Source organism: Lissotriton vulgaris, chromosome 3_1 (genome assembly GCF_964263255.1).
Source record: "Lissotriton vulgaris chromosome 3_1, aLisVul1.2, whole genome shotgun sequence".
Classification (NCBI taxonomy): Eukaryota; Metazoa; Chordata; class Amphibia; order Caudata; family Salamandridae; genus Lissotriton; species Lissotriton vulgaris.
The window spans coordinates 1,965,176,494-1,965,190,987 of NC_141689.1; the positions used below are offsets into that span (position 1 = coordinate 1,965,176,494).

Below are 14,494 nucleotides of genomic sequence, written 5' to 3' on the forward strand. Positions count from 1 at the left end.
GACTCCCAGGTAGGAGAATGATGTGGTCAGAGGTACCTTCTCGGCATTTACTGCAAATGGGTACTGTTTCTTATGGCGCACCCCTATCTGCATGTTATATGATTTAGTATTATTTATGGCAAGGTCACAGACAGCCATAAAACCGTGGAAGGCTGCATACAACTTTTATTTATTTGCCCCTTTTATATTGTTCCTCGGAGATCTTTTCTGAAACCTTTATTAAAAAATTTTTTTTTCACCTGATCCGCCCTGCCCTGTGCTATTTGAAAATGGTAAAATCAGAAAGTACCTTATATGTGGTTGGTTTCCTCAAATCGGCACTAAAATCCAGAAACGGTAAAGAGTTCTGACATTTTTTTATCTTGTCCTTACATTTGTATTTTATTGATATACTCTGTACCCTCTGTAAATGAATTGAATCGTATAAAAACTTGGGATCATGATCATGTTATATATATATATTTTTAATTGATGCTTTTGCTTTGATGTTGCTTTTATGGTTTTTAACTTATGAAAAACCGAATAAAGTATTTTGATATGATATGATTCCGGGCAGTCTCCAAGCGCAGGGTAGGCACCCGCTTTCAATTAACTATGCATACAGAGGGGTAGGCACCTGCTGTAGTCGCACATAGGCAATCACGTGGGGTGGGCTCCCACGGCACTGTCAGGGAAACAGGTCCTCCTGGTACACAGCACACAGTGCTGCCTTCCCCAAGTGCCAGTTCGCAGACAGGACACAGTCCCTCCAAGCGCAGCGCCCACCAGTTATAGCTCTGCAGGAATCAGCTTCTCACCTCGGGCGCTGGTAATATAGCGCTGCACCCTCCAAGCTTTACACAGCAGGCAAGCATGTGAGACAGGAGATAGCGCTCTTCTTCACTGGCACTCTGATAATAGAGCTCCTTACCTTCTTCTGGCTGCAGTCAAAGGTGCGCCTTGGCAGGCAGGTAAGCGCACTTCTTCTCCAGGTGCTTTTAGGAGTAACGCTTGTGTGGCACAAGGTCCCACCAGCCTCAGGGACCTAGGATGGTGCTCCTTCTTCAGGGGCCAGGGAGGCAGAGCAGCAGGCACTGCTGGGCAAGGTCGGCAGTCAGTATGTACTCATCAAGACAGGGCGGTAGGCTTTCACCATCCTCCACTGTAGCGTGGCACTCCTCCTGTACAGCAGCCTGTACTCCTGCAGTGGGGCTTCCACCAGCCCTGTGGACAGCAGAGGGGTTTTAGTTGGGTGCAGGGTCCAGCACACAGGCCCAAGTGGCGGTTCCCCCTAGCAGCAGGTCCCCCCACATTCAGGTCCCTGCTCTGTCTGAGCCCATGGTGGCACAGCCCCCTTATTTATGCGCCCCTCACCCCACCTACCTGACAGTGCCAGAAGCTTCTAGAAGCCTCTGGGGAACTAGTTCTAACTAGCTCAGGGGGAGAAGTAGAGCACCCTGGGTGCCAGGCTTTCCCTCCAAGAGCTGGGGTGGCTGGGAAGCGAACATTTAGACTGCTAACCTACTGCAGTCATGTGGCACCACACACAGCCATGGCATCCATTATGAACGCAGCATGTTGCCAGGGTACATTCCTACAATGGGGGGATAACAAGTGCGCACACCATTGCATTACATTTACTAGGGCATCTCACACCACACATGGCCTATACAACTTTCTACCATGGGGGAGACAACCTATAACAGGGGGGTGAAAAGCAAAAGATTTTGGGAACATGGGCCAAGTCCAACAGATATCCTACTAAAATTTGGCATTGCCAGACATGACATCTTTTTACCAGTCCCCAGATTGGTGCTTAGGGATATATGAGTATTAAAAAATACAAAAAAACATGTAGTGAATTTATTCAGAAAAAATATATTCTCATTTGACTTCGTAGCATATGATGTTGACTTTTAATCAATAAGAAGCCCGATGGTGCTTCAAAAATGAGGTTACCTTGGTGAACTGCTAGTCTAAAAAGGTGAACGTGTTAGAACACAGCTATTTTAAAAAAGTGCTATCACAGGAGGATACATGAATCCTGTCAAGAGAAGTGTAAATATTGAATGATCAAGAAAAAGTGAGAAGAGAACAACTTGGCACAATATGTGTTTCGCATCTATGGATAATCTCACTTTAATAATATATTGCCCCACAAAACTGTTTGGAAAGGGAAGCTTCATGTCATTGCTTTGAGGTAGAAGCGGAGGTTTGTCCGGTTGTCTTAGGTGGAAAGCATATTAGTCTCAGATACATACCTATTGGTTCCACTGGTTCAGCAGTTGGTGTATCTCTCACTGCACTGCATCTTTGACTTGTAACATCACCAATGGAGTATAGAACATGATCTATAACTTTTTGAGAGCCCAAAACTACTCCAGTTACATGATCACAATATCTAAGACTGTTGTATGACTCACAATCTGATGTCTGTTGCCTTTTTACTGATGTACTTTGCATAAAAGAAATACATAACTATTTGGTTATAATAACAATAAAATATATAAATTTCTTACTGTTTTCCAAAAAATAACAACAGTGAAGAAAAGTTGCCTCAGGCCTGTTTGTCAAAAAACCTTTAATTAACAACAAAAAATTAATTTCAATTGAATCATTTAATCATACAAAGTTGGCATAAAAAGGCAGTTTAGGTACATTACGAGTCATTTCTACCCAATCCTTTATTTCTTCATATTATTTATCATAAGTTGACAATTTCCAAGAAAATGGAAATAGTAGGTGCTCATTTCAATTAAACAGCTTGTCATGCATTAATTCACTTGCTGATTCAATAATTTGAACACAATTAGAATACTCATTCTAAATGTGAACAGTCAGTTACAACATAGAAAACTCCAATTGGCGCAATGCACAGGTTAGATAGAATGTCTCCATCCTTTCAGCCGATGACCGCGTTGAGTGAAGATTGTGCCTCATTGGTTTGGATCAGGATATTACAGAGTCCTGCTACCAATTCAATCTGACTGAATTTGATTCAAGTCAAACTGTATTGCTATCTGATGGTTTATTCTGTAGCCTATTATTCAACTTTCCAATTTTCAGCTATTTATATCCATATGCAGTGGCGGCCGGCATGATTGGGGGGCCAGGGGGGACCCATAAAATACCTTTACAATACTTAGCTTCCCACCAGTCCCACAGCTGCGTCTCTGCTCCTGTTATCGTTGTGGGACAGGAAGTCAGGCTCCCCTGACCAATCACAATGCGGCAATGCAGCGTTGTGACAGGTAGGCCCCCAGCCTCCACTGAACAATCATAATGCTGCAATGCAGCATTGTGATTGGTTTTGAGGAGCCTGGTGGGATGCTCAACCAGGGAATGAGAGTCTGGGCTTGTTCTCCATGCTGGAAGCCTGCATGGAGAAAGGGCAAAGTGCACATAACTGGTTTGGGAGGCCCTAGAGGTCCGACCAAATAGACATTGCGCGCTTAGGAATGGGCAAACCACTCCTGCCCCGCACGGCGTTAGCAGAGCAGCCCCACTCACCTGCCTGCAAAGGAAGGAAATATAAAATGATAATAACTCAAAGTTATTATCATTTTATATTTCCTTTCCTTTACAGTGCTCAAAGCAGTGGGGCAACGCTTCTCCGCCACAGCCGAGGAGCTGCACTGTCAACATGGGGACTTTGTGAGCATTTCAGCAGAGAAGTTAATGTGGATGGCCACAGGGTCAGATAGACACTCTCAACTGTGGCTGTAAGCATATTATATTATAAACCATGGTATGCACATTGTGGAGCCTAGGTTGCTTTGAGAACTGCAGTGCTCTGAACTTGAGACTTCTCATGTTATACCCACATGTAAGATCATGTAATAGTTTTGAGCTAATTCAATCCACTGTAGAAAAACTCACTCGTAGTTTGATATATAAGTGAAGACACCTAAGGGGGGGTTTCAATAATAAAATGAAGAAATATGAAGAAGATGAAAGCAATTTATTCTCGCCCTTTATACGATTTAATTGGTTCAGTAACTGCGCTCTTCCAGAGACCAAAATTAATGCTTGTTAGTCCAGCTAAGGAGTGCAAAAAGTGTCACAGACTTAGAAGAGATGAACTAATTTTTCCCGTCTGAATTAAGAAGATAAATATGGCCCTTCTCTCTTTCAAGACGAACAAAACACAGTAGGCACTTCACATTTTTTTTAGAGAGTGTCAAACTACCTTTGTTACATGGATGTTTGGAACAACTTCTATTTATGGGTACAAAATGGACAGTAAACCAATAAATGAATCAGCTGGCAAAGTTCCAGGATGTGCATGCACATTACATACAGCATATACGTATTCTCATATTAGTTTTATATAATTGGATAATGCCCATTTAATATAAGATACACACATTTTAACAGAAATCTCAAAATACACAATATTTTTGTTTGTCATGCATGCATCGTTCACATGTTTGGGAAGAAAAATCAAAGGTCAATATGATACATACAATTGTATACTACATTTTACATTTAACTTGGGGGACACATATTTACTGTACATACTTATACATATGACTGTACATTATTGCTTTTTTGTTTTGCATCATTTTCCATTTTCACACCCTAACAAGCCTCTCTTGAATATGTAACACCTGATAATAGGGATGAAAATGAGTCACACAATTCATAGGCATTACACCTTTGTTGTATGCGGTGTGCTATAGTCTTCAAAGTGAATCCCCTTTGATGTTGTAATCTTCATGACCGCTCCATTTAAACCATCGTCTTCTATGAGAGTCATCAAGCCTTCTGCAATAATTGAGGGCCTAGAGAAAAAAATGAAATGTTTGAGCACAAAGGTAAGTCGTTTGTCATTTTGGTTCCTGTACACAACCTAAAAAGCAAAGCAACATATTGTGGCACTCAGGCTTAAATCAAAGGCAATGTTTAAAGTTTTTAAGCTGTGCATACGTACACAGTAGAAAGTCACAAAAACACAATAAAACTCCACAAAGAATTTTAAAATGAAGAGAAAGGTTTTATGAGAAAAGTAAGTAAAAATAGGACCAAACAGCACAAAGCACCAATGTTGGTCAATGAATATGGTAGACCAGGAACTATAGAAGATTTAAAGCAAACTGCGATAAAGCCCTGAACTGATACAACATGTGGATTGGTCCCAGTGATAGTCTGGAACTGAAAGGTTTCTATTTCAACATACAAATAGATTTGGGCATTTCTTGTTCAATTAAATTCTCCCTGACCGGGCTACTGTTGAAATTGTAGGCACCACTATGGAACTGAAGGCCAGATACAAGTTTCAGTGCAGAATGGGTCTCTGTAAATTTTTGGGGAGGTGCTGGATTGATGCTGGAATGCAATCTAATGCCATAGAACAGACACTCTAATCCTTTTTCTTTCAGGGCACCCTGCAGCTCTTGAGTTTCCAAACTTTATTCTGGTGCTCAAACAACCACAGGAGTACACACTAAGGCCTCAGGGCATGGCACTTAGAGATACTCATGGTAATAGGCTGACACCAACAGCAGAATCCAGTACAGGTCCTGTTGCCACTGGTCAGCTGGACATTTCCAGGGAAAGCGCTCTTATAGCTTGTGCCCCTATGGCCACACAGGAGGACAGCCAACTGACCATGAAGTCCAATTTTGTGTTATGGGTACAAAACGGATCAGAAGGCCCAGGCCTGCTTTGAACTTCTGCAGATCCAGCAAGTGTTCTGAGGACGGTTCCTGGGGATACCATATTTACTCCTGGCACCAGCTAGTGGTTAGGGGTAACTCCTAGGCTCTGCCTAACCAATGTTAGTAAATGTTCCCAAGGGCTACCCTAGTCACTTTTTTCAGTAGTTTCATGTTTGCCTTACTGCACACAATCCCACTCAATCTTAAAATTCAAAATGGTGAAAGCCTTCTCCCCTTGTGCAGATCCTGTGTACCCACCCAGGGATGTGACTTGGGTAATGAGCTATCCCATTCTCTGTTGTGACTCAAAACCGGTTTTGGGGGTAGCTTTCTTCCTATCAGGTTTGATGCCAGCCTGACCCAGTCGACACAAACTTTGGCTTTTCCAGATGTCACTGAATATTTACTTGTGACATGGCTGGCTCTTTTGCTGTAAAATTAATTATTGGACACACTGCAATGCTCTAGGCACTAAATAGCAGTGTCCTAGTGCTAGTGTTCAAGATCATCAGCAGTTGAACCCCCAAAAATGAACAATTCTGGGTGACCACCCAGAAAGTGGTCACTTTGCAACAGTTCTGGAAAAAGGAATGGTTCAACGTGTTAGCCCTTCAGTATATATTGTCTCAGATGTTTAGTGTCAGGAATGTCTATTCTCACTGAATTTGCTGGACTCCCATTATAACATACAGATATGTCCACATCGCAGACTGTGTTAAAGATTCAAAATTGGAATATAGAATATTGAATTAACAGTGATCCTTTTTGGGATGGTTTCCTGTCCAAGAGACTATAGCAAAACAGTGGTAGTAGCTTTTTTTTACTGTGAAAGCATACATATCTGTCAGTGCTTAAATGACTGGCTTCTGGAGGGAAGTTTTCCTGGAAGCTCCACAGTAGAGACTGCATTACCACTCCTCTTAATAATAATAATAATAATAATAATAATAATAATAATAATAATAATAATAATAATAATAATAATAATAAAACCATTTGTAGAGCGCCTGGTTACACTCAGAACAGTGTGTCCCCGCGCTGTGGATACAATCCGTCCCAGAGAGCCCACCACTGAAAAGAGCAATTAAGACTGTGACAGACTAAGCACATGCTCTCATATGCGAGGGAAGAGATGGGTTGTTAACTTTAGGCGAAACCTCATCTTAGATGGTTCCATTCGTAGTTCAATGGGGAGTTTGTTCCAGTGACTAGCCGCCAGATAACGAAATGATCGGCCTCCCATTCTTGCCCTAAAGATGCGGGGCACTGTTAACAACATACTCCCTAACGACCTGAGATTTCGTTTAGGGCGGTGAATGGTTAGGAGCTTTTTCAAATAAGATGGTCCTTTCTCATGGGCTATACGATGGGAGATGCATAATGCTTCAAATAAAATGCGCTCTCTGATGGGTAACCAGTGTAACTTCGCTAAAGATTGCTTCCCTGATGCTTTTCTCCGCAGATTCAGCACCAAACGTGCAGCCGCATGTTGGACTCTTTGGAGCTGTTTTAGCCCCTTCTGACTAAGACCAATAAACAGAGCATTTCCATAGTCTAAGTGTGGGGTAACTAGGACGTGAATCAAGGATTTCCTAGTACTTCCGTAAGGTTTTGACAATTGCATAACACCTGCCCGTCACTTTTGTGATATGCTTCACAAACGAAAGCTCTGAATCCAACAGGACTCCTAGGTTCTTTGCTGTTTCTGTAGGGGCAGGGGTCATACCTAATTCTTCCGGCCACCAAGCTGATGACTAAATGGAAGGGGTTCTCCCAATTATTAGCACCTCTGTCTTACCCCCATTAAGACACTGTTATCTATGTTAAACCAAATAAATCTGCCTTTTCCCTGCATATATTTACCCCACTTGTAGGTTGCACATTTTCCCAATCCACCCACATGCAAGAGATGATTGCAATATTTTCCCACTCGCACATGAAACTGTGCAAGCTGTTTTGAGGCTGCTGGGTCTGATTGATTTTTTTAAAAATAATTATTTTTGGATATTTACCTGTTAACAATATACGGTGAGCCCCATCCCTTTACTTCTATTTACACATTATGTGTTAACAATACTTATCACAGCTTAGCATCTCTATGTATAGTAAAATGAGAAAAATTTAAACCAATCTTAATATTAGTCTTCTCCCCCCACCCAGTATCCGTCATTACTGAATAATTGCTTTTCTTCACTATGCCTCATCCCTATTCATTTTTTTACTTATTCAAGAATCCCTCCACCATGTCTTCGAATTTGATTGATTGATCATTTAACTTGTATAGTGTATTCTCGTGACTCACCATAATTACAATTTTAGCCAGGAGTTCCTTTGTTGGTACCCTGTGTTTTCCAGTAACTCAATATTTTATTTTTTGCCAGTGATGTCACAAATTATCTTTGTCATTTGTATGTGATCAAAGAGATGCCATAAAACTGACAAGTAATGTAATTTATGCTGTAAATGGCTCTGTGATTCCCACCGAGTCATTTGTGTCCTATACACTAGAATAGTATTGTTAGAGTCTAAGGCATTCCCATACTATGTGCACTGTATCACAGTCTGTGTATGGCATCTTGACCAAAGATATATATGTGAGCTGTTTGTAATGTGTGTGGTGACCAACTAACTCTATTTTAATCTTGTTTCCCCTAAATCCTTAAAATGTAGCTTGTTGATTTCTTCCAATCCCCACCCGTTTTAAACTAGTTAATTTCTACATCTTAAATAGAATATATCTCACTCCCAGCAGAAGCCATAGGTGTTATCATGCACTAAGAGGGGTGTGCCTGAGGTGCTGGTAGGTGGTCAGCAGAGTTCTTGCATATATTCTGGGATTGCTCAAGGCACTCTTCGCCAATGCACTTTACTCTGTAACACTCAACTCTATGCCCATGCAATCTACATCTACCCAGTGTATGCCACTCCAATCTACTGTGCACCGCTGCACTCTGCACCACTTTACTCTACACCATTATACTCTATGCCATTCTATGCAAATTCACTTTACCCTGCACCACCCCACTCTATGTCACTTCTCTCTACTCTAAAACAATCTACTCTACACCAGTGCACTCAATGTCAATCTGTTCCACTCTGTACCACTCCAGTCTGTTCCACTGCACTGTATGCCACTCTACTCTTAACCACTTCAATCTGTGCCACTGCAATCTACACAACTGCACTTGGTCACTGCACTCTACGCCACTGTACCATACTCTGTATCACTGATCTCCACGCCACTCTACTCCACTCTGTGCTACTCCACTCTATGACACTCTACTCTTAACCACTGCACTCTTCTCCACTGCACTCTATCACTGCACTCTATGCCACAGCACTATACTTTGCATCACTGTTCTCTACGCTACTGCTCTTTATGCCACTCTACTCCACTCTACACCACAAGTCTACTCTATACCACTACACTCTACTCTACAATACTGCACTCTCTCCCACAGAGTTCTATGCCACTCTACTTTGCATTACTTCACTCTACGCTGCTCCACTCAATGCTACTCCACTCTATGCCACCACATTCTATGCCAGTGTACTCACTTACGAGCTACCATCTTAATCTCTCCACATCCGCCAACATCCACACACAATATCAGCAAAGGCATTCTACTCGTGCACCACAATTCAATTAATCAATCAGCCACCACACACATACCTCATACACATTTCAATGTTTATTGAACCACTACAAAACGCCACAAACCACACCTACACACACTTCTACCCCTACTACAACACTATAGCACATGCGTACTCACCACCAACACATCACCAACACAACACAAATACACATTATACATAACTTCAATGCATCCAGAAACACACTCCCTGTTCAAACAAAACACCAGCTCTATCCTCCACTTGCTTCTAACAGATCCCATTTTATCATGACAAAACCTATACTCAGCCTTCCATCACACCATCTACCAACACCTGACTCCTCTTTTTCCCAATTACACACAACCGTACAATCCTTACTCGCCACTTCGCCATACACTTTACCTATGCCAGTGATCAAATCTAACACAAACACTCATAACTCTTGTCCATCCCCTATTACATACCCCATACTCTTCTCCAAAAGACATCACTACCCCTATACTATTCAAATACCACTCACTAGCAATGCTGCACATGCACATCTTTCACAGAAAACCACTACATCAATATTTCCTCACACTATGCCACAAAAACAAAACATACACTTCTCAATATATTATATTCCTTTACTATGTAATCATGTATCAATCTATTTATTATTTTAGTCATATAGTACAAGAAAAAAATGCTCTCTTGAAAGCTTTACTCTGTCCTACCATCACTCTACACCTCTATCAATGTATCCTCTATCTTCACTCCTCATCCCAAATCTTTTCTACTCTTATGATCTCCAAAATAACCCTTCCTCCTATACACCACCTGGCTCACCCCAAACATCAGTTTACTCCTTTGATCTCCCAATCATCTCGATTAATTGTCCCTCATGTTTCTCCTTCGACTCATCCTAAACCTAGTTTTTCTACTCTGATTCTTTCTCCCTAATCTCTTTCTACAGGCTCTCATTTCCTCCATCTCTCCTTTACTCAGTCCAGACCTTAACTTACTACAATGATCTCCCAATTAACACTTCTGTTTTTTTTTTCACTTCCATCCTTCCATTACTTTATTCAATCCAACTAACAGACTCACATGTTCTCCGCTCCAATTAACTCATACCTCCTTATCCCAATACTATACTCATATTTCTCTAAACTAATCCACCACTAATCCTTTTGGGTTCCATAGTAGCATGCTACTTGCCGAAAAAGCACTTCAACACCTTGTCTGGGGTAATAAGCGCTAAATAAATACAATTACAATGACATGAATTTACATTTAACTCTTGATTTATAGAGACACATGATGATACCACCAACGTTAGAGAAGAACATAGTTGATCACATGCAAAACAAAGAAACACAGAGTGCAAACAAATGATGAAGAAAGAGTAGGCAGCCTAGGAAGGTTACTAGTTGTGGGGAAAACCCCATTGGAAAAAGGAAGAGCTAGAGACATGACATGACAATCCGTTTCCGCATGAACAAGATATGAGAATCTATGCAAAAGATGATGATTTACTATTTACCAGCATGGACAGAGCAAATGTGTTAACACGGACCCTTGAAAGTACTTCTTGCTCAACAAATGAAAGAAGTATAGAGAGAGCAAACTATAAGGGAACTTATAGTACAGACAATCTAGAGACCCTTTATTTAACAAAAGTGGATAACTTCACCTTCTTTTGGCCGAATACTCGTTTTTTTCAGTGTTCATTATAGACATGTATGAAACAGCATTACTGTTCACAAAATAAATTATGATGTCACATTTGTAACATTTTCCCTCTTTATAACCTTCATAGATGGCAACACCTGACTTGCAAGATCAGTAAACCCAAAGGTCGCCACTAAACATATTGTGGCCTAACCACTAACTGCATTTTCTAATGTGTAACGTAGTACTACAGTAGTATTACTCATATAATACAAAATGGTAATTCCAAACCTCTAGATAGAGGCCTCCACCTATCCTGTCTTTTCTGAACGTTGGTTTCCACAATGTGTGGAGAGATCTCTGCACATGGGAGTATACATTGTTATAGTTAATGTGAACGGGACCATGGTGAGCGGCTGGAAAACGGGGAATACTTACTAGTAAATTGAGGTGTCAGGGGAAAATTGAGGAGGGGTTTTGAAAGGGACCACCAAATACAAACACACCTACAAAAAGGTATTACTATTGCTATTCACTAACTACTATTCTAAGGTTAAATCAGGACTAAGGTGTCTAAACAGGCTTAAATATACACCCGTTTTTAATTAATTTACATTTATATTGTACATTAAAATATTTTTTACATTTCTTTAAAGAATACTAGATTTTGATCATTTTCATTCTACTTGCCCATTGGAAAATCTGTTCCATGGTAGTTGAAAACCCTACCTACGTGTTCCAAACTCTAGTATTAACTTTACACTCGTCCTGTGGTAGAAGGCTCCACAACCCGACTTGAGAGGGTGGAGACAACATGTAAGTCAATGCCTAGGTGGAAATCTACACTCGGAAATGATGAATAGCAAAAAAGTGTGGAGTTACCACTAAGAGTAGCAGTAAATATACATTTGAGCAAAAATAGACAGGTATACTTGCAAATAGGCCCCATTCTCATGTTCTCCTGAAAAAACAAGGATGCGCACTTGCAGTGAAATCATGTTCATTCTAGATCCTCCCTCACACGTCAAACAATGTATACTCAATTCCACTAGCAAAATAACCCGTTTATTGACTATTCAGCTAATGAATGTGAAGACAATGTGTCACAGAGATATTCAAATATGGTGATTAGTGTTATGGCACCGTTGCAAGTATCTTACTTCTGTCATTGGCTGTTTTTAGCACAAGAAAGACATGAACCCCAGTTCAATGCAAGGGTACAAATTATCCAATAATCATTATGAACTCTTTACCTATTGAAATTTAAATTATAGCATTGAATCCACAAATTAACAGTCATAGTTTGTCTCACAAATTATGTGCTCCATTAGAAGAGGTAAGACAGTACCAGCAAATTGCAAGTTTAAATCTGCACATACATTTGCTAATATTTTAACTGTTTAGAAGAGGACATCATACATATAAAAAAGACTAGTTTCTACAATCCTATCCTTCAAGTAGGAGATGTACAGGTATATTTTCAAATGCAAAACATACACATATAAAACTTCACAAGTTCCGATCTATACCATTTAACTGCTGCAATCAATCAGTCTCCCCACTGCTCTCAAGTAAAACCTGATGGCCCATTTGTGAGAATTAGTTAATCCATTACATACATAACACTTGTTTCAATTTAGAACATATATTTAATCTTGTGTTGCCATTGCTGTCCAAGGGCTAACAATCACTTACAAGATAAGATTATTGAAGAGTGCATTTCCTTCCAAAATGCTTGGATTTTGTGGATGAAAGTGGTTAACTGCTTTAATTTTCAGTTATCCGGAATGGATTAAAAGAGGGTTTGACATTTTATTTCTTCTAGTGACCTTTTCCAATTGTGGAAAAGTTATTGCTGAAGACGTTTCTTACAAAAGATATGGTTGCAGATTTCGTTCTCTAACAAAATGTTATCTTTGTCTGTTTTTTAATCCGTTTCTTTTTTCCAAGTTTATAAATTGGTGTAGTTGCTGATGTTTTAAAAGTTTTTTGAAGTTGTTAAAAGTCACTTCGGATATTTTGCACACTCTTTCACTCTACAAACGCTGAGCAAATCCACTATGCTGAGCACTTTCTGCTTTTATGGCATATTTGTTGCATGTTGGCTTTTGCAGAGCTAGTTGTCTAACATTGGAGTGGCCTGGAATTGATCGTCATTCTCTGTAATTTCTAGAGTCACATTTGTTTAGGTTATTCTTGGTGCTGGACACAGAGGACACAGTATTCATCCTTTACACATAAAAGGTTTGTTTCACTGTTGCGGGCCACAAATGTACAGTGACGAAATGCTACAAAAAGCATGCTATTCCAAATGTCATCAACCATGATCTCCGATTCTGTGTGCCAGCTGCGCAGACCCTTCTCATGTGGCAACCTGAGTGAAGGCTCTCAAGTGCTGCTTTTTGTTGCTATGGATTGATACACAAAGCCTTGCAATTACTTCCTCCCGCACCGCATCTTCCTTTGTGTGCTACAGTCCTCAAATGAGAGATTGAGGCTGCCAGTTCTTAGAAAAAACAAATTCCTTTTTAAGTCAAGCCTACCAAACAGTTGTGTGGTTCCAAAAGACAGATTGTGAACTTACAAATAACTTACAGGGGCTTACTGTCGGGCAATTGCTTACCATTGTTTGACTTTATTGTCACTCTCATTTGCTTGCTTCTTCTTCTATCATTTTCCTTGTCCCACCTTGCCCAACTTGTGTTTGAACCTCCCCAGGAACGTTGTCTCTTTAACATCTCTCTCATTGACTGACTTCTATCATTTCACTGCTCACTTTTAACAGATTTTTTTTTACTTAATCCATCCATAAGAGTGATGTGTTCATGTGTATTTCAGCTCTCTTCTTCGTGTGGCTCTCTCGTTCATCAAACACCCCCCCCACACTCTCTGTTACGGTCTCTCTTGTATTGGAAGTTCTCTCTAATGCTTCTCCCCGCCCATACTCCCTTCCTCCTGTTAGCTCCCTGTTCCTTTCTCTCTTGTGTGCCTCCCTCCACACTCCCTGTTGCTTTCCCACACCCACCATCTTAAAAATATTTTCTTTTGTATTTATCTACTTTTTTGGGGGAGGACCAGGCGGCAAATTGTTGGTGGACTTACTGCCTTTAGAAAAGCACTGTCATGCCACTTGCATTTCATTTTTTCATTATCTGATCCATAGCAGGTCCCTGAAGCAGCTCCCCTCTGCTATTGCCAGCTCGTGCTTCCTGCTCGAGCACCATCGTGCGAATACTGTGATCCACTGTATTATCATCTTTGTTTCTTCCTTCTCCTAACACTTGCTTTGTCCAGTGCTTTCCTCCTCCTAACACTGTTTCTCCCCACTCATAATCGTCGTTTTCTTCCTCCTTCTATCACTTACTTTTTCCAGTGCTTTCTTCATCTTAACATTGTATTTCTCCCGCTCATAATCTTAGTTTCTTTCCTCCTCCTAACATTTGCTTTTTCAAGTGCTTTCCTCCTCTGAACATTGTCTCCCGCTCATAATCGTTCCCATTTGCAGGTCCCTGGGCCAGCTCCCCACTGCCAGCTCATGCTCCCCACTCAAGCACTGTTGTGTTAATACTGTGATCTACTGTATC

The 14,494-nt window shown here is 40.7% G+C and overlaps 1 protein-coding gene across 1 annotated transcript in view; it reads right to left on the bottom strand.

The window, feature by feature from the left end:
* Positions 1 to 2,541: 2,541 nt before the first annotated feature.
* HPGD (15-hydroxyprostaglandin dehydrogenase) overlaps positions 2,542 to 14,494 on the bottom strand; it is a 374,425-nt gene continuing 362,472 nt past the window's right edge. Inside the window, exon 7 of the mRNA XM_086962447.1 lies at positions 2,542 to 4,763. Coding sequence (XP_086818573.1) covers positions 4,631 to 4,763 — 133 coding nt within the window. The 3' untranslated portion in view covers positions 2,542 to 4,630. The remainder of the gene's footprint in view (positions 4,764 to 14,494) is intronic.